The 20,524-nt window shown below is 47.1% G+C and overlaps 1 protein-coding gene across 1 annotated transcript in view; it reads left to right on the top strand.

Moving 5' to 3' along the window:
• The window catches only part of LOC132397215 (glycogen [starch] synthase, muscle-like), a 124,930-nt gene that overhangs the window by 39,593 nt on the left and 64,813 nt on the right, over positions 1-20,524 (top strand). The window contains exons 5-7 of the mRNA XM_059975665.1: positions 4,629-4,773; positions 5,931-6,048; positions 18,736-18,856. Of these exons, the coding sequence (XP_059831648.1) occupies positions 4,629-4,773; positions 5,931-6,048; positions 18,736-18,856 (384 nt within the window). The remainder of the gene's footprint in view (positions 1-4,628; positions 4,774-5,930; positions 6,049-18,735; positions 18,857-20,524) is intronic.

Here is a 20,524-nt window from a genome sequence, read left to right as displayed (position 1 = left end):
CAAGGCATTCTTCAATTATGTGAAGAACAAAAGGATGACAGGAGTGAAGGTAGGACTGATTAGAGATAAAGGTGGGAAGATGTACCTGGAGGCTGTGGAAGTGAGCGAGGTCCTCACTGAATACTTCTCTTCGGTATTCACCAATGAGAGGGAACTTGATGACGGTGAGGACAATATGAGTGAGGTTGATGTTCGGGAACATGTTGATATTAAGGGAGAGGAGGTGTTGGAGTTGTTAAAATACATTAGGACGGATAAGTCCCCGGGGCCTGACGGAATATTCCTCAGGCTGCTCCACGAGGCGAGGGAAGAGATTGCTGAGCCTCTGGCTAGGATCCTTATGTCCTCGTTGTCCACGGGAATGGTACTGGAGGATTGGAGGGAGGCAAATGTTGTCCTCTTGTTCAAAAAAGGTAGTAGGGATAATTGGGGTAATTATAGACCAGTGAGCCTGATGTCTGTGGTGGGAAAGCTGTTGGAAAAGATTCTTAGAGATGGGATCTATGGGCATTTAGAGAATCATGGTCTGATCAGGGACAGTCAGCATGACTTTGTGAAGGGCAGATCGGGCCTAACAAGCCAGATAGAGTTCTTTGAGAAGGTGACCAGGCATATACATAAGGGTAGTGCAGTGGATGTAATCTACATGCATTTTAGTAAGGCACTTGACAAGGTACCACACGGTAGGCTTATTCAGAAAGTCAGAAGGCATGGGATCCAGGGAAGTTTGGCCAGGTGGTTTCAGAATTGGCTTGCCTGCAGAAGGCAGAGGGTCATGGTGGAGGGAGTACATTCAGATTGGAGGATTGTGATTAGTGGTGTCCCATAAGGATCTGTTCTGGGACCTCTACTTTCCGTGATTTTTATTAATGACCTGGATGTGGGTGTAGAAGGGTAGGTTGGCAAGTTTGCAGAGGACACAAAGGATGGTGGTGTTGTAGATAGTGTAGAGGATTGTCGAAGATTGCAGAGAGACATTGATAGGATGCAGAAGTGGGCTGAGAAATGGCAGATGGAGTTCAATCTAGAGAAGTGTGAGGTGGTACACTTTGGAAGGACAAACTCCAAGGCAGAGTACAAAGTAAATGGCAGGATACTTGGTAGTGTGGAGAAGCAGAGGGATCTGGGGGTACATGTCCACAGATTCCTGAAAGTTGCCTCACAGGTAGATAGGGTAGTTAAGAAAGCTTATGGGGTGTTAGCTTTCATAAGTCGAGGGATAGAGTTTAAGAATTCCGATGAAATGATGAGGCTCTATAAAACTCTAGTTAGGCCACACTTGGAGTACTGTGTCTAGTTCTGGTCACCTCACTATAGGAAGGATATGGAAGCATTGGAAAGGGTACAGAGGAGATTTGCCAGGATGCTGCCTGGTTTAGAGAGTATGGATTATGATCAGAGATTAAGTGAGCTTGGGCTTTACTCTTTGGAGAGAAGAAGGTTGAGAGGAGACATGATAGAGGTGTACAAGATATTAAGAGGAATAGATAGAGTGGATAGCCAGCGCCTCTTCCCTAGGGCACCACTGCTCAGTACAAGAGGACATGGCTTTAAAGTAATGGGAGGGAAGTTCAGGGGGGATATTAGAGGAAGGTTTTTTACTCAGAGAGTGGTCGCACTGCCTGAGTCAGTGGTGGAGGCAGATACGCTAGTGAAATTTAAGAGACTACTAGACAAGTATATGGAGGAATTTAAGGTGGGGGGGGGGGTTATATGGGAGGCAGGGTTTGAGGGTCGGCACAACGTTGTGGGCCGGAGGGCCTTTAATGTGCTGTACTATTCTATATTCTATGTCTACAAAATGGGTGATCCTGCTCGTTCTGGTGGACATAGTGTTGACGCTTGGTGAAGCGGTCTCCCAATCTACGTCGGGTCTCACTGATGTACCGGAGGCCATACTGGGAGCACCGAACGCAGTAAATGACCTCAACAGACTCGCAGGTGAAGTGTCGCCTCACCTGGAAGGACGGCTTAGAGCCCTGATGGTAGTGAGGGGAGAGATTTTGGACCAAAACATCGACTGTACGTTTTTCCGTAGATATGTTTGAGGATAACTTCACTCACCTCTTCACTGAACTGTTCCAACAACCTGTGGACTCACTTTCAAGGACTCTTCATCTCATGTTCTCAATATTTATTATCTATTTATTATCATTATTATTTCTCTTCCTTTTGTATTTGCAAAATTTGTTTTGTTTGCACATTAGTTGTTTGTCAGCTCTGTTGGATGTGGTCTTTCATTGATTCTGTTATGGTTCTTGGATTTACAGACTATGCCCACAAGCAAAGGAATCTCAGGGTTATATATGGTGACATGTATGTACTTTTATAATAAATTTACTTTGAATGTTGAAATTTGAACTTTATTGTTTAGCATGTAAGTTGTTCCACATTGCAGCTTCACACCTTGTAGAAAAAGGTTTGATAGTAATGATAGTTAGGACAGTGAAGTTACAGGTTGTAGTGTTCTATTTTGTACATTTCTGCTGATTATCCACAGTTCCTCATGTTTGCCCACTATTGCCCTGTTCTGAGACCATCCCAGTTAGTACAGTAGTACTGCCATACCTTGTGATGGAGGATGTCCTCTCTGTGAGGACTTTATGCTACAGCTGAGGGGCTTGCAATGCCTTTCAGAGCACAGTTAAGTGTGGATCTCGTTTCAAGTACAGGCTGGGTAAGGACTACTGTGTTCCTCTTCCAAAGGAAGTCGTCTTTGTGTCAGTGAAGTCAAACCGGAGATTTAACTGCTCTTAACATTTAAGATGCAAGTGTCATCAAAGAGGTAACAAAAATAATTAATTTTTGGAGAAGATATTCCCATGTCCAGAAACATCTATTAAACCATTGACCTCTTTCTGGTTTTCATCCTCCAATTTAAGTTCACCATTATTCACCCACTTTGTCTTCCACATCTTTAGCTACTGCATTTTGTGAGGGAATTCATGGGAATTGGGGAATTGTTAAGTATCGGACATGTCTGCTTCTGTGTGGCAGTAAGGTAGGGTGAGTGAGAGCTTCAGGATGGGGATAGCAAGAAGATTTAAATGTTTAAGTAGGTTCTGGTACGGGGGAAGGCCTATGCCTCACTCACACATGACCTCTGTCTGCGTCACTTCCCCTGCCCCCTCACTTTCACACCTACTCCAAGTCGTGTCCACCACTCACCTTCCTTCACATCCCCTGCCCCAGTCACACCCATTTCCTGCACAATTGCATCTAGTTTGAATTAGGACTAGGTGCTGAGGAGGTGGAGGGACAGGAGTGGATGCTACAAGTGTCTCAGTGGTTTTGAGGCCTTGTGGGGTGGAATGTGATGGAGAATGGGGATGAGAGCAAATCTGTTCCTATGACAGTTCATGCACGGCACGGGGCAGGAAGTGCCTATGATGTAGTCTCGGGAGGGTCTGATGGAGACGTTGTGGCAGGGGCTGTGGAATGTTGAGAGTGATGTGGCAGGGTGTGACAGGACAGGCGAGGCTGACACATCGACATATAGAGCAGGTAAGCGTCGTTCTAGGATGGGTTGGTGGGATATTCACTGGGGTTCAAGGGCAGGTCTAATGTCAACAAGGGTGTAGCTGATGGAGACTGAACAGTTGTGATGGGGATCTTGGACAGGTGTGCTGTGGGGCAGAGGTGGGTATGAAGGATGGTGGCAGATGATGTGCACAGGGTTATTTTGCACCCTGGCCTATGTATTTGTATTTCCATAGAGTCATGGAGCACCACAGCACAGAAACAAAGCCTTTCAGCCCATCTAGTCAGCCTGTTATTCTGCCTAGTCCCATTGACCCATACCTGGACCCTCCATTCCCCTCCCATCCATGGACCTATCCAAACCACTTAACTGTTGCAGTTGAACCTGCATCCATCACTTCTGCTGACAGCTCGTTCCACATTTGCACCATCTTCTGAGTGAGAAAGCTCCCCCTCAAGTGCTTCACCTTTCACCCTTAACCTATGGCCTCTAGTTCTGGTCTCACTCAACCCCAGTGGAAAAAACCTGCTTGAATTTGTTTTTTTTGTTACCCCTCATAATTTTTCCCATGTTCCATTTTAATGATCCTTTTATCATCTGAACCAATAGTGTCGTGGTTTCTCGTGCCCCACAAATGATTAGGAGACGCAGAAGATTCTTCAAGAAGGGTTAAACTTTAATTTGCAAATCAAAGCTGAGACAGTCATTGAGCTAGTCGCTGATTGCCCACCGATCCTTGTACATAGCATGTTTTATAGCAATCTCCTGGTTTAGTTGTATTAGCATATGCAATCGGTCTATAGTTGCGTATCACAAGTACATCCGCCACTATTGTTTCTACCCATTGACTTAATCCTGTTCTAATCTACATCTCTTAGCTACCTTTCATTAACACACCATTGTCTTCTACATTCTTAATATTTCATTCTCCTACTAAATTGGGTACATGCATAGCAAATAGCAAACTCAGATTTTCTAATCTACATCTCTTAGCTTCCTCTTATTAACACAACATTGTCTTCTACGTTCTTAGGATTTCATTCTCCTACTAAATTGGGTACGTGCATAACAAATAGTAAGTTGCAACTTTTATACTCCAATAATAGCTGTGCACTTACTTTCTTATTCATCTCCACTCTTGAAACAGTTTGATGTTGACAAGGAAGCAGGTACGAGACAGATTTACCATCGGTACTGTATGGAGCGAGCCGCTGTCCACTGTGCTCACGTCTTTACCACAGTGTCAGAGATAACCGCCATGGAGGCCGAGCATCTGCTCAAGCGCAAGCCTGGTACGTCCCATCCCATTCCCCAATGGGGCAGATCCCTGACTGGTGTGTTGTTGAGCAAACTGGTACATCCCATCCCATTCCCCAATTTTGTTACTGACAGAGACGGTGTACGTCTCATCCCATTCCCCAATGGACAGATCCCTGAGTGGTGTGTTGTTGAGCAAACTGGTACATTCCATCCCATTCCCCAATTCGTTACTGACAGAGACCTGGAACATCCCATCCCAGTCCCCAATTTTGTTACTGACAGAGACGGTGTACGTCCCATCCCATTCCCCAGCTCCTTTACTGACAGATCCTTGTGGGGTCTGTGATCTAGCAAGCCTGGTACGTCCCATCCCATTCCCCAACTCCATTACTGACAGAGACCTGGTACGTCCCATCCCATTCCCCAACTCCATTACTGACAGAGACCTGGTACGTCCCATCCCATTCCCCAATTCCATTACTGACCGAGACCTGTGCGGTGTGTGGGCTATTGTGTCTGACTGTACTTAGTCCAGGTATTACCATTTGTCTGCAGTCAGGATCAACAAGAGGTGCAGTTTAGCCGATACCCATCTCCGTTTGTTGCTGTCGCAGTGACATCTTCCAACCAACGAGTAACTGCCATAGATGGCTTTTTCTCAGCACTGTCATTGGCCAGTGAGTCCATTAACATATTCAACCTCTAGTAAAACTGAGATCAGCTGATTCTCCAGAAGTCTGGGGTCAGTATCATGACCTCCCTGAACCTTCAGATTACTACAGGAAAGAGAAAAATTTCCTTAAAATTGCATTAATTGTTTCATGTATTCAAACCAGAACATGCAGGAGACAAAGTTAGTATATTAATTTGCAATATCATTTCTGGTTCTCTCTCCTCAGTTGTTTATGACCTACTGAGCATTTCTGCCTATTTTCTTTATTACCAAGACCCATTGCACTTTGCTTGAGTGTATTTCAACCTGCTCTGGTTTTCTGAGACAAGAGCTGGAACAGAATTTTGGTGTTACCAGGGAGAATAATTGTGATCTGCATGCCTAGTTGAATAGATTTCTGCTATTCCACTCCTGTCAGGTTGTTGTGCTTGACATAAGTGTGCACTCTAGTCTCACTAATGTTTTCGGCCTTCCCAATTCTCTATGTATGTCTTAAGGTATATTTCTGTTACACAGACGTGGTTACTCCAAATGGACTTAACATAAAGAAGTTTTCTGCGATGCATGAATTCCAGAACTTGCATGCCCGCAGTAAGGCTCACATCCAGGAGTTTGTCAGAGGGCACTTCTATGGGTAAGTTCAAAAGTTTAAAACCATGGGGCAAGTGATAGTGGAGGTTGCCACCATTTATTCAACTAATGGACTCAGCTAAGAAGAAAGTTAGTCTCTGCTTTGAGTGCAATAAGAAATTGAACACAATGCACTCTGTGTTGAAAGAGATTAAGCTACAGTTTAAGGTGCCACTAATTTTTCTCAGCAGCATCAGACATACTGTATGGTAGAGCTGGAGGCCATGCAGGTGGAATTTAGAAATAAGGAAGGAGTGATCACTTTCTTAGGAACAATGAAAAACTAATGAGGGGAATTAAGGGAGCATATATGTAGGGATATCACAGATAGGTGAAGGAATAATAGGATTTTAATAATTGGTGATTTTAACTTCACTAGTTTTGACTGGGTGTGCTTCAGTGCTCAGAGATTAGCTGGGCCGAATGAGTTAAGTGTGTCCAGGAAGTCTTCTGAAGCAGTACATAGAAGGCCCTCCTAGAGAAGGGACTACACTCAACTTCCTGTTAAGGGAGAAAACCTGAGCAACTGATTGATGTGTCTGTGGGGGGTGGGGCACTCTGGGGTCAGTGATCATAGCTCTCTCAGTTTCAAGGTAGTTTGGATAAGAGTGGGACTGGTCCTCAAGTCCTTACTTGGGGGACAGATAATTTGAACGGCATCAGACATGAACTCTCAAAAATTGCTTGGGAGAGGCTGTTTGTAGGTGAAAGGTCATCTGGTAAGTAGAACGCTTATAAAAGTAAGACAGGAAGAATTTGGGGGCCAGCAAGATCCTGTTAGAGTGAAGGGCAAGACTGGCAAGATTAGTGGACCTTAATTAATAAGAGGTATTAAGGGTTTAGTCAGGAAAAAGTCAGTCATGTGTAAGTATATGTAGCTGAGAATGTAGCTTCAAGGCGAATCCCTTGAAGATCTAAGGGATTAATAAGGAAATTAGGTGGGATACAAGGGGCAATGGGATATCCATTAAATGAATATTCCCATCTGTGCCTACTGTGAAGAAGAACGTGGAAGCTAGTGATCTCAGTGGCGGGGGGAAGGGGAGACAGCAAATCCTGGAGCAGCTAAGCATGAAAAAGGTTAGAAAGTGTGAAAGGTCTTGAAACACAAAGGTATAAAAATCCTTTGTAAGCCTCAGCTGAGCTTCTGGAAAGCTTGAGGAAAGTTAAATATTCTGCTGTGACGACCCATTTCCTGGCACATCCGAACCGGCTCACAATTAGATAGCCTACGGGGGTTTGCGAGCACAGATCTTTGGAGCCTCTGCGCCACGGGGGGCAGGTTGAGGGAGGCTTAAAAGTGAGGCTGAGGATTTCGAATAAAGTTTTTTCCTTCGACTGCAGTTACTGACTCCGTGTCGTAATTTTAGCGCTGCGTGTAGCACACCGCTACAATTGGTGACCCCGACAGTCCAAACGATTTTTGGACCAGAAATGACCGACGCCGCCTCTGTTCATGCGGTTTCGTTGAAACTGCCGGGTTTCTGGACACAGCGCCCGAACCTATGGTTCCAGCAAGCCGAAGCCCAATTCCACATTCGCCAGATCACCTCAGAAGACACCCGCTACTACTACGTGGTGAGCTCCCTCGACCAGGACACAGTGGCCCAGGTCGCAGAGTTCGTACAGTCGCCCCCGGCAGACGGCAAGTACACGGAATTCAAAACCCTGCTCCTCAGGACTTTCGGACTCTCACGGCGCGAGCGGGCTGCCCGTTTACTGCACCTGGATGGCTTGGGAGACAGACCTCCATCGGCTTTAATGAATGAGATGTTGTCTCTCGCCGACGGACACACATGCCTCATGTTTGTGCAGGCATTCCTGGAGCAGCTGCCCGAGGACATACGCCTGCTGCTGTCCGACGCGGATTTCAGTGACCCCCGGAAGGTGGCAGCCCGGGCGGACTTGCTGTGGAACGCCAAAAAGGTGAGCGGGGCATCCATCGCACAGATCTCCCAGCCACGCTCCCGGCAGCAAACCAGTCCAGGCCCGGCCGCAGAGTCCACCAACCCCCGGCCCAATGAACACTGGTGCTTCTACCACCAGCGGTGGGGCGCAGAAGCCCGCCGTTGTCGCCCGCCCTGCAAGTTCCCGGGAAACGCCAGGGCCAGCCGCCGCTGATGGCTACGGCGGCTGGCCATCGGGATAGCCTCCTGTATGTGTGGGATAGAAGGTCGGGACGCCGGTTTTTGGTCGATACTGGGGCTGAGATCAGCGTTTTACCTCCGACGAGTTACGACACCCGCAGCAGGGCACCGGGTCCCCCCCTGAGGGCCGTGAATGGCAGCACAGTAAGGACCTATGGCACCCGTCAGGTGCAGCTACAGTTCGGCTCCAGCCAGTTCACGTGGGACTTCACACTGGCCGCCGTAGCCCAACCGCTTCTGGGTGCGGATTTTTTGCGGGCTCACAGCCTACTGGTCGACCTGCCCAGGAAGAGACTGGTACATGCTGAGACCTTTCAGACGTTCTCCCTGGGTGCAGCCCAGTTGCCAGCCCCTCACCTCGGCTCCATCACGCTGTCCGACAACGACTTCACCAGGGTCCTGGCGGATTTCACATCGGTTCTGGCACCGCAGTTCACAGCGGCCATGCCCAGGCACTGCGTACAGCACCACATCCCGACCCAGGGACCACCCCTCCACGCCCGCGCTCGGCGGCTTCCCCCGGACAAGCTCCGACTGGCGAAGGAGGAGTTCCAGAGGATGGAGGAATTGGGGATCATCCGGCGGTCCGACAGCCCATGGGCCTCCCCCCTGCACATGGTGCCCAAAGCGACGGGGGGCTGGAGACCGTGCGGCGACTACCGCAGGCTGAACGAGGCTACCACACCGGACCGCTACCCTGTGCCGCACATTCAGGACTTTGCGGCAAACCTGCACGGCGCCCGGATCTTCTCCAAGGTCGACCTTGTCCGAGGGTACCATCAAATCCCGATGCATCCTGACGACGTCCCCAAAACGGCTCTCATCACCCCATTTGACCTTTTCGAGTTCCTCCGCATGCCGTTCGGCCTGAAGAATGCCGCACAGACGTTCCAGCGGTTAATGGACGTGGTGGGACGGGACCAGGACTTCGCGTTCATCTATTTGGATGACATCCTCATAGCCAGCAGCAGTCATCAGGAGCATCTGTCCCACCTCCGTCAACTCTGCGCCCGACTGAGTGAGTACGGTCTTACAATCAACCCCGCCAAATGCCAGTTCGGACTCGATACCATTGACTTCCTGGGCCACAGGATTACTAAAGACGGGGCAACCCCTCTGCCCGCTAAGGTAGATGCGGTCCGCCTCTTTCCCCGACCCACCACGATCAAAGGCCTTCAGGAATTCGTAGGTATGGTCAATTTCTACCGCTGCTTCCTCCCTTCAGCTGCCCAGATCATGTGCCCCCTGTTCGCCCTGATGTCGGGTCCGATAAAGGACATTACCTGGGACGAGGAGTCCGCCGCCGCTTTCGTTCAAACGAAGGAAGCTTTGGCGAACGCCGCAATGCTAGTACATCCCAGAATGGACGCCCCTACCGCCCTCACAGTGGACGCATCTAACACGGCAGTCGGTGGGGTGCTGGAGCAACTCATTGCGGGTCGCTGGCAACCCCTGGCGTTTTTCAGCAAACACCTGCGGCCACCCGAGCTCAAGTACTGTGCTTTCGACCGGGAACTGTTGGCGCTCTACCTGGCAATCCGGCATTTCAGGTACTTCCTAGAAGGTCGGCCCTTCACCGCGTTCACGGACCACAAACCGCTTACCTTTGCGTTTACGAAAGCGTCCAACCCCTGGTCGTCCCGCCAGCAACGCCACCTGTCCTACATCTCTGAATACACGACGGATGTCCGGCACGTCTCGGGTAAGGACAATGTCATGGCGGATGCGCTCTCTCGCCCTACCGTTCATGCCCTTTCCCAAGGGGTAGACTTTGAGGCACTGGCAGAGGCGCAGCAGGCAGATGAGGAGATTCCGAGTTACAGAACCGCAGTCTCCGGTTTGCAGCTCCAGGACCTCCCCGTGGGCCCGGGTGAGAGGACCCTACTCTGTGACGTCGCCACTGGCCAGCCCCGTCCCGTCGTCCCGACAGCCTGGCGGCGCCGCGTTTTCGACTCCATTCATAACTTGGCGCATCCCTCCATCCGGACAACTGTGCAAGGTGCAGCAGCACACCAAAGCCCCACCGTAGCAGTTCCATCCCGCCCACCGGCGTTTCGACCACATTCATGTGGATATCGTGGGCCCCCTGCCAGTGTCGCGCGGAGCGCGGCACCTCCTGACTATTGTGGACCGGTTCACAAGATGGCCAGAGGCGGTCCCGCTCACCGACACCACCTCCGAATCTTGCGCCCGAGCCCTGATCGCCACCTGGATATCCCGCTTTGGTGTACCAGCCCACATTACCTCCGACAGAGGCGCCCAGTTCACCTCCAGCCTCTGGTCAGCTATGGCCAGCCTTTTGGGGACTCAGCTGCACCACACAACTGCCTACCACCCACAGTCGAACGGGCTAGTGGAGCGTTTCCACCGTCACCTGAAGTCGGCCCTCATGGCCCGCCTGCGAGGAGCCAACTGGGCGGACGAGCTTCCCTGGGTCCTACTCGGCATCCGCACAGCGCCCAAGGACGACCTGCATGCCTCGTCGGCCGAGTTGGTATACGGCGCGCCCCTGGCCGTCCCCGGGGAGTTCCTACCAGCCCCGAGGGGGCAAGAGGAAGATCCCACAGCAGTCCTGGGCAGACTACGCGAGAAGCTCGGTAACCTGGCCCCCATACCCACTTCACAGCACGGGCGGCACCCGACCTGCGTACCCAAAGACCTACAGAACTGTAAGTTTGTGTTTGTACGAAGGGGCGGGCATCGGCCACCGCTGCAGCGGCCATACGAGGGGCCGTTTATGGTGCTCCGGAACAATGGGTCCACGTTCGTGCTGGACGTTGGGGGGGAAAGAGGAGGTTTTCACGGTGGACCGCCTCAAACCAGCCCATGTGGACCTGGCGCAACCGGCCGAGTTTCCGGCACCTCGGCGCAGAGGCCGACCTCCCAAGCAGGTTCTGGCCCAGACTGTGGACATTGGGGGGTGTATCGCCGGTTCTGGGGGGGGTTATGTGGCGACCCATTTCCTGGCACATTCAAACCGACTCACAATTAGATAGCCTACGGGGGTTTGCGAGCACAGATCTTTGGAGCCTCTGCGCCACGGGGGGCAGGTTGAGGGAGGCTTAAAAGTGAGGCTGAAGATTTCGAATAAAGTTTTTTCCTTCGACTGCAGTTACCGACTCCGTGTCGTAATTTTAGCGCTGCGTGTAGCACACCGCTACACTGCCTTCATTTCATAAGAGCAACAGAGATAAGCCAGGGATCTATCTACAGGCCAATGAGTCTGACATTAGGAGTGGGAAATGTGCAGGAAGACATTCTGAGGGGCAGGATTTATTTTTATATTTGGAAAGGGAAGGACTAGTGAGGGATAGTCAGCATGAGATGAGTTTTTGACAAGGTGTGTTGTCACTGACTAAAACTGAGCCACACAGAAGCTGTAACTAGGAAATAAAATTTATTCACACAACAAACCTCCGGGGGGAGGGGGGAAGAATTAGAAGAATCCAAGAGAATCTCACTCTCCGGACACAATGTTTTGTACTTCAACACAAAGGTAACTGCAGTTTCAATGGCTATAATCACCTACTTAAATATTTTGAATATAGTCAGGTAAATTTACAGACTTGCATATTTACGGTGGTTGCACATCTCAACTAGGAGAACCTCTTTGAATACTCAATGCTAGAATCTGTTCCAAATATACTTGTTTTGTTACAGTGTTGAAGGATGGCTCCATGAATATAGAACTAAACAAAAGGTTAGGTAACAAAACACATCTGTCCTGAACTGTGCCTTAGGTGGCCGGGACACACCTTTAACAATGTGCTCAAAACAGGAACATTCATCCAAAACCCTTTTCTATGTAGTTGCGCTAGGACAGAGAATATCCTACCCCAACAACCGGTTTCACTTGCCACAAGTATCAGTTGGAAGGAAAATTGTATGCAGGTTTTATTTCGAAGACTGGTTCTCATTTTAATTAATCCATAATTATGCTATCCTGAATTTCATAACCCTGGAGTGATCCCTAACAAGGTGACCAAGATGGATGATGAGGGCGTGTTGGTAGATGTTGTCTACGCGCACTTTATCGAAGCCTTTAACAAGGTCCCATGTGTAGGTGTCTTCAGAACATTAAGACACATGGGATCCAGGGTTAGCTAGGAAACTGGTTACAGTATTTTGAGCACCGCCATTCCCTGAGGAAACATCAGATTGTGTAGAGGGAGACAGAATTAGAAGTGTGCAAGAGCATTCAGCAGTTTTTGCACGCCACAGCTCCTGAGGAAATATTGGATTATGCATAATTAGGCAATTAGCAAGGGCCAATAAAAAGAAGTTAGGTTTAAGTGGAGTGGCCATTGAGAGAGTGGGCCACTAACAGATTGGGGAGTTGAGGTTTTGGCTGGTCAAGGGTTCATCAATGAGAGGTGCAGGCTGGAGGTAGCTTTTTTCATTATTTATTCTTTCTTGCACTTTTAGAGCAATGGGGATGACAGGCAAGGTAAAGGAATCAGCACGTGGAATTATGACATAATAGCCAATAGTGAGACGTGTTTGTAGGAGAGGTAGGACTAGTAGTTCACTTTTCCAGTATTCAGCAACTTTAGACATGATAGAGAGGAAGGGGTGGTATTACTAGTCAGAGAAAAAGTCACAGCATTACTTAGTCAGGACACACTCGACAGCTCATTTACTGAGGCTGTATGGTGGAACTGAGGAATAAGAAAGGGATGGCCACATTAATGGGATTATATTATAGAACATCTAACAGTCTGTGGGATTTAGGGGAGCAAATTTGTAGACAGGTTACAGACTGTTGCAAGGAAGATGAGGTTGTGATGGAAAGTGACTTTAACTTACCACATATTGACTGGGACTCCCATTCTGTAAAAGGGCTGGATGGTCAGTTTCTCAATGTGCTTAGGAAAGTTTCTTTAATCAGTACGTGGAGATCCAACTAGAGAGAGTGCAATTTCTATTAGGGAACAAATCAGGCAAGTGACGGAAGTTTATGTAGGGGAACACGTCACATTTAGTGATCATAACTGCCATTAGTTTCAAAATAATTATGGAAAAAAATAGGGCTGGTCCTCAGGTTAAAATTCTAAATTGGAGAATGGCCAATTTTGATGGTATAAGGAAGGATCTAGCAAATGTGGATTGAGACAAGTTGTTTTCTGGCAAAGATGTACTTGGTAAATGGGTGGCCTTCAAAAGTGAAATTTTAAGAGTACTGTTATGAATGTACCACAGCTCTGAGGGGCCAAAGGGTGCGGGTAGCCCCTTCCTTTGTGAGAATCGCAAGATCACTATTGAGTCAGTCCAAGAGACCCAGGAAATGAGAGAAAGACATGCAGAATCCACAAAGAATTTGGAATGTGTCCTGGCCTCCGAGAGGCGGACCCATCGATACCAGCTATTGTCTCTTGGAGCCGGACTTGTGTATTGCATCCTGTACGATGCATCGAAGCCCCCAGGCAATGAACCGAGGGGGAGGTTGGTGGAGAAATTGCATCATCTCAACCTGATTGACATCTGAGACCCTGTGAGTCAGGATAAAAGAGGGTCTGGGGAACAGCCCCTCAGACGCACCAGAAGAAACGCTAGCGATCCCGTAATAGCAAAAGCCGGTGGGAAGGCCACGTTCGTCCATTTCCATTTGCCCCAGAATCGGTGTGCCTCGACCACGGAAGAACGGTTTTTAGCTAACAACGGGGAAATCAACTCCCAACTACTCTCGAAGGATTGACATCATAAAAGGACTGGGCAAGTTTTAACCAGTCTTTCTCTCAAACCAAAATGCTGCAGCTTGAACGAACTAACAGTGACTTTTATATTTCCATCGGACAATACATTCTCCCCTAGACAACGATAGAGCTATTTCTTATTGATTCTTATTATACCCACGCTTTTAGATTTAGTATTGACGACGTATGTTATCTGTATGTTTGCATTGATATTATTTTGTGTATTTTTATCAATAAATACTGTTAAAAATAGTACCATCAGACTTCAACGGACCTCTCTATCTTTGCTGGTAAGTGACCCAGTTACAGGGTACGTAACTGTAGAATTTGTATGTTCTTGTCAGAATAAAAGGCAAGGATAACAGGTTTATGAAAGCTTAATTTTTGAGAGATAATGAGAAAAAGAAGGAGGTGCATAGCAGGTATAGGCAGGAAGGAAGGTGGGTGCAAATGAGGAAGCTGAGGCTGAGAAGTGACACGATAGAGCAGTGGTTCCTGACCTGTGGCTCACAGACCCCTTGGTTAATGGTAGGGTCCTTGGCATAAAAGGCTGAGAACCCTTGTGATAGAGGTTTATAAACTGTGAAAGAGGTAGGGAGTCAATTCGTGTAAGGGTGTCTCAAACTACAGGGCATAGGTTTAAGATGAGAGAAAAATTACAGAGGATTTGAAGGGTATTTTATTTTACACAAACAGTATCTAAAATGAGCTGCCAAGCGAGGTGAATGGTGGCAGGAACACGAACAGCATTTAAGAGACATCCGGACAGGTGCTTGAATGTGAAAGGCATTGTGGGATATCGATTTCCAGTGTCTGCAGAATCTTGTTTTAGTGCTGATCAGCACGATGGTAAGAATGTGGACTGAAAGGCCTGTTTCTATGCTGTAAATATCTCATTCTAAGTCTGTGATGATTTTTGTGATCAGGAAGTGTATTAGAAATGTAAGCAATTCTTCATTTCTGTCACTAAACTGCGCTGTTTGTTTTAGTGAAGAGTAATAACCAGATGCTGAATCATCACCAAAAATTAGGGCCCAGAACTTACACAGAGCAGTTCACTGTTTGCACATCAAGAATGACCCAGAAAGGCGACTCTGACCTGATTGGAGAGGCCCGACATAACACATGGCCTTTCGATCATTAATGCCACAGAACTGCTTTGACAGCTGGTTAAACAAAGCCCCTAGGCTCAATTAGGTATTATGGAGCTTGAATGTGAGCAAATATCTCTGGTGTTCATAAACAGTCAAAAACAATTTTTTTTACAAAGCTAAGCCATTAAAAATTACAATATTGAAGTTATTTAAAAATTATGGGTTTGAAGTACTAATGGGAAAGTAACAAAGATAATTAAATATATTCTAATACAAAATTAAATAAGTCAATCCCCTGAACTTAAGCTGCACCCCCCCCCCCCCCCCCCACCATTCGACAGTTTCTCTCCACCAGGTACTGTGGGCAGATAGCTCAGTGTAGCTGCTGGGAAACTGATGTTAACATGCAGAACTGGATTCCACAATGTCTAAAATGGGGCACAGACTGGCTAACTGCAGCAATCAGCTGTCTGAAAGTTTAGCATTTTCTGTTTCAAGTCAAGTCACTTTTATTGTCATTTTGACCATAACTGCTGGTATAGTACATAGTAAAAATGAGACAACATAAAAATGGTGTTACATGACACAGTACAAAAACTAGACTGACCTACATAAAAAAACACGGAGAAAGCTATACTAGACTACAGACCTACACAGGACTGCGTAAAGTGCACAAAAACAGTGCAGGAATTACAATAAATAATAAACAGGACAATAGGGCAAGGTGTCAGTCCAGGCTCTGGGTATTGAGGAATCTGTTAGCTTGGGGGAAGAAACTGTTATATAGTCTGGTCGTGAGAGCCCCAAAGCTTCAGAGCCTTTTCCCAGACAGCAGGAGAGAGAAGAGTTTGTATGAGGGGTGCATGGAATCCTTCATAATGCTGTTTCCTTTGCGGATGCAGAGTGTAGTTTAAATGTCCATGATGGCGGGAAGAGAGACCCCGATGATCTTCTTAGCTGACGTCACTATCCATTGCAGGGTCTTGCGATCTGAGATGGTGCAATTTCCAAACCAGGCAGTGATGCAGCTGCTCAGGATGCTCTCAATACAACCCCTGTGGAATGTGATGAGGATTGGGGGTGGGAGATGGACTTTCCTCAGCCTTCGCAGAAAGTAGAGATGCTGCTGGGCTTTCTTTGCTATGGAGCTGGTTTTGAGAGATCAGGTGAGATTCTCCGCCAGGTGAACACCAAGAAATTTGGTGTTCTTAACGATCTCTACCGAGGAGCCGTCGATGTTCAGCGGGGAGTGGTCGCTCCGTGCATTTGGTCCTAACATCTATTCAGTTATTGAGCTAAGAGCTGGCACTGGTACCCATTGCTGCTTGTCTTTTAGTGGAAATTCTGGGACAAATAGTTTTGGTATCAGTGTGTAACCTGATTTTTAAAATCATTGAAAATAATGCAAAGACTACACCAAGCAATTTATTATTTTAATTGGGCATGTGTCAATTTGTTGATGCTGTGAATGTTTTTGGATATAAATGTCACTACCTGTGCACACAGGAAGTGATCATACCTCATAATTTGTGGAGATTTCCCAAAGCAGCACATTCAATGAAATCTCAGAGTTTTGACAAGGACAGCCAGTTTGTAAGAAATTTTAAGCATGGGTCAGTGGAAATGATCATGGAAGACATGAACAAGTGTATAACTTACTTGTCTTTACAACACTCATTAGACAACTTACCACTGCTGGAATGCTCAGAACGCATTCCCAGGAACAAGTCCACTCGTGCAGTCAGCACTATCACAGGTCAATATGGCATGATATGCAGAGAGGTAATGTTACTGAGAGCACTGCTGTTCCAGGAGCCTGGATTGAGGGCTCACCAGTGGTTGAAGCGAAATCTTTGCCATGTGGCTCAGTGTGGAGTGATCAATGGCTGCGTTTTGGTGGATTGGATAGAGTGTATAGTCACTTGGTGGTGAGGTCTGCATGTGTTGAGTAGGGGCCATTGTTGGGGACTGCCTGCACATGCTCCACGTGTTAATGGATCGTCCTGATCCTGCAGTCTCTCTCGTTACTTCCTGTAGGATGTAGTGGAAACTGTGGCCATTGTGGAAGCTTTGGGCTGGGGAGAGGCGTTTAGACAAACAGCAGCTTCCATTACATCTTTATGGAGGACTTTGCCAGACCCCACAGTCGGCCCAGCCCTCACAGCTGGTCTCTCTGTGTATTGCCTCAGTCGCTCACATCACACCAGGCCACGTGCCTGTGACATCAGTGTTCTGCTGGTTGGGAAGAGCAGGGATTGGCACCAGGCTCCAGCACAACAGCACACAGCTCAGGCAGCTTCCTTCTGGGTGCTTAAGCTCTGGGACCCAGGACCCAGAGTCCTGTAATGAATCAGCACTCTGCTGAATTACCTGTGTACATTCATCTCTGGTACAAGTGTAACCCCCTGGGTCGCCTCAGGCTCGCTCAGCTCGTTCTCGTCTGGGGGGAGCAGCCTTCGGCCCCGCCAAACTGGGTAATCAGCTGGTGTGGATGCTGTGTGATGTCCCCGCCTCGCCCCAAAACAGACAGTACACCATATGCGATTAAATGATTACAATTTATAAAGGTTACTATAACTAAGTGATTAATATCGATACAGTAATATATGAAGAGAAAAAAATAAAGAAAAGGCGCCAAACTTATCAAAGTCCAAACCACTTTGTGCACAACCGTTGGAGCTCAATTTCTGAAGTCTTCTGGCCACCATTCGATCCCCTCCGAACTCCTCGACTCGCAGCTCAGGACCCTCCGAGTGGTCAACCAAGCACATCTAGCTTCATCCCCCCCCTCCTCGGAGTACCTCCCAGCCTCGGACCCCCGCTTGGGGTCCGATCCTCTCCCCACTTACAGCATTGCGTCCTCTCTCTCGACCCCCTCGCGTCGATCTGCCCAAAAGCCCGTCAACAAAAGCTTACAGACTCAGAAGAAAGAACATTAATCCCTATTTGGTTTACAAAGGAATACCATTCTTGTTATCAGTAAATTAGCATTCCTGCTAGTTAACAAAAGGAAACCCTTTCCCCTCAGTAACAAAGAAAAAAGAAGAAACCCCCTTTACACAAGCAAGTGGAAACTTGTCCAGCTCGTATATCACTCACATGATGTAATTTAGGTTAATGTACATTATATTGCTTCTCTTCTGCACTATCAGCATTTCCCTTTGAGGTCAAGTACTTGCTGTATGGGAAATGATGGGAGTTAATTCAATATTCTCCCCAACAAACTGACCTGTGTCTCAGTGCGCTTCACCTAAACTGACATTGGACCACCTGATTCTAGAGGTGTTTCTCTCAACACAGTCAATAAAACTTCCACAATCATTTTAATACTTTTTCTACTTTTATGGTGGAATTCTTCAAATAATGACATGATCTGAAGGTATGAAGAGAGCTGGAGAATTTAAATTAGGCTAACTAAATAAACCAGGAGGTTAAAAACTGGTGATCATGAAGATGAATTGATACAGTAAGTGCATCTGATCACAGTGTCCTTCAGGGAAGGAGTCTGCAGACCTGACTGGTCAGGCCTTAATATGAACCTGGATCAATAACAGAGTTGTTACCTCTTACTGGAAGTGGCTGAGCAAAAAAAACTCATTTCAGGAGTAGTTCAAGACGGGCCCGCCTATTCCTTTTCTTCAGCAACAGGTTGTGCTGAGCCAGACAACCACAACTCGTCCTCTCAGGCTTTAGTTATGCCCTGTGTGCTTTATCACCGTCATGCGTTTGAAAGATTTTTTTTGTCTGTCTCCTGCAGATGTTTGAACTTCGACCTGGACAAGACCCTGTTCATTTTCATTGCGGGGAGGTATGAGTTCTCCAACAAGGGGGCTGATGTGTTCCTGGAGGCTCTGGCTCGCCTGAATTATCTGCTCAAGGTAGGAGGGCCACAGCCATTTCCGCTTATCCTTTGCCTTCAGTCTGAAGCTACTTGTTGCAGGTGCGATTTTGGGGAGTGGCTCATGTCAGTGCTTTGAAAATATCACACCCCACAGGAGTCTTAGGCTGCTTCCAGATTTTCACCAAATTCCCTCAGTTCTGCAGTGGATTATGCTGGTAATAATGAGATTATTTCCATCTGCTCTCAAACTTAGTGTCATATCAGTGAACAGGGGGGAAAAGAAACTTGTCTGAACAGAGAATATCATAGTAAAAGGAAAGTTATGAGCAGAGGGATACTTTTCGGCTGTCATTTCTTTTTCCTGTGTTTTTTTGCCATTTGGATCAGTGTGGTATTTAGTCACAAGATGGCAGCAAACTCCAACGTCTCACTCTGTTGACGCAGCTACAGAGATAGAACCTGTTAAATTCGTATTGCAGATTGACATTTAATAACTTCTAAGACAGTGAAACATGTTAGATCAGCTTCCTGCTGGTTACATTACTTCTTGAATTTAGCATGCCAGTAGGAGCAGAGCAGGGGAAATGCACCAAATTTCCACAGGTGCCATGGTAGCGAAGTGGATCGAGCGATGTTATTACAGGTCGGGGTGTTGGAGTTCAGAGTTCATTTCCAGCGCTGTTTGTAAGAAGCTTGTATGTCCTTCCTGTCAGCATGTGGGTCTCCTCTGGGTGCTCTGGTTTCCTCCTACTGTCCAACAAGCTACCGATTAGTAGGCCAATTGGTCATTGTAAATTGCCCTGTAATTAGGCTAGGAGTAAATGGGTAAGTTGTGTAGTTTATTGGGCCAGAATGGCCTGTTATGCACTGTATCTCTGAATCAATAAATAAATTCAATAATCAGCACTTACAATGGACTGAATTGCCTCATCTACTGCTCTGTACTTCTTCAATTTCCAAAATACTGCTTCCTTCAAATTGGATGCCCGTGACTGTCTTTGTCACATACTCATTCCCTTTTGTGTAAATTTTTCAATGATGTAAACTCGTGTCGATTAGAAAAAGTCTTTTTTTCTTCTATTAGTCTGATTTGCATCTCATGAATTTCAATTAGGTTACATTGAGATCTTGTGCCATATCTCACTGGCTGTAATGTAGAAATGCTGGCAGTCAGTTATCAGAATCCTAATAACAGTGTACAATGTACTGTGTATGTTACTCAAAATGGCTTCTTTGGTTTGTTAAGAGTAGGAATGCTTTTTTTCGCAGTTGTTTAGCTTTGGACTTGCTGATATGGGGATTATATTCATTTGTTGACCAATGGGGAATGTTATTTTGTCTTGTGGGTCTGGGAGCAGGGGTTTCGCGGTCTTTTCAGGGGAGTCGGGAAAGATCCGCTGAGGAAGGTGGACTTGCGCCGCACTGCTCGGTCGACCACCCAGGTGGTCCCAGGTGCAAGGACGTGGAGGTCGGAGGAAAGTGACGAGGGGTCGAATGGTTCAATGGCTGAGCTCCAACGATGTGCACTAAACTGACTGAACTTTGATAAGTTGGCGCCTTTTGCTTTTTCTTTTCTTTCATATATATTGTATTGCCTAGTACTCTTTTAGTTTTAGTAAACTCTTTAAAGTGTATTTCATAACGGTATCCGGTGTGAGTTTGATACTGTGTGTGTACGCGTGGCATAAACTTGATTCTCACAGCA

The sequence above is a fragment of the Hypanus sabinus genome, chromosome 7 (genome assembly GCF_030144855.1).
Source record: "Hypanus sabinus isolate sHypSab1 chromosome 7, sHypSab1.hap1, whole genome shotgun sequence".
Classification (NCBI taxonomy): Eukaryota; Metazoa; Chordata; class Chondrichthyes; order Myliobatiformes; family Dasyatidae; genus Hypanus; species Hypanus sabinus.
Note: the sequence above shows the minus strand (reverse complement) of the source record. Positions and strands in the feature narration are given on the sequence as shown.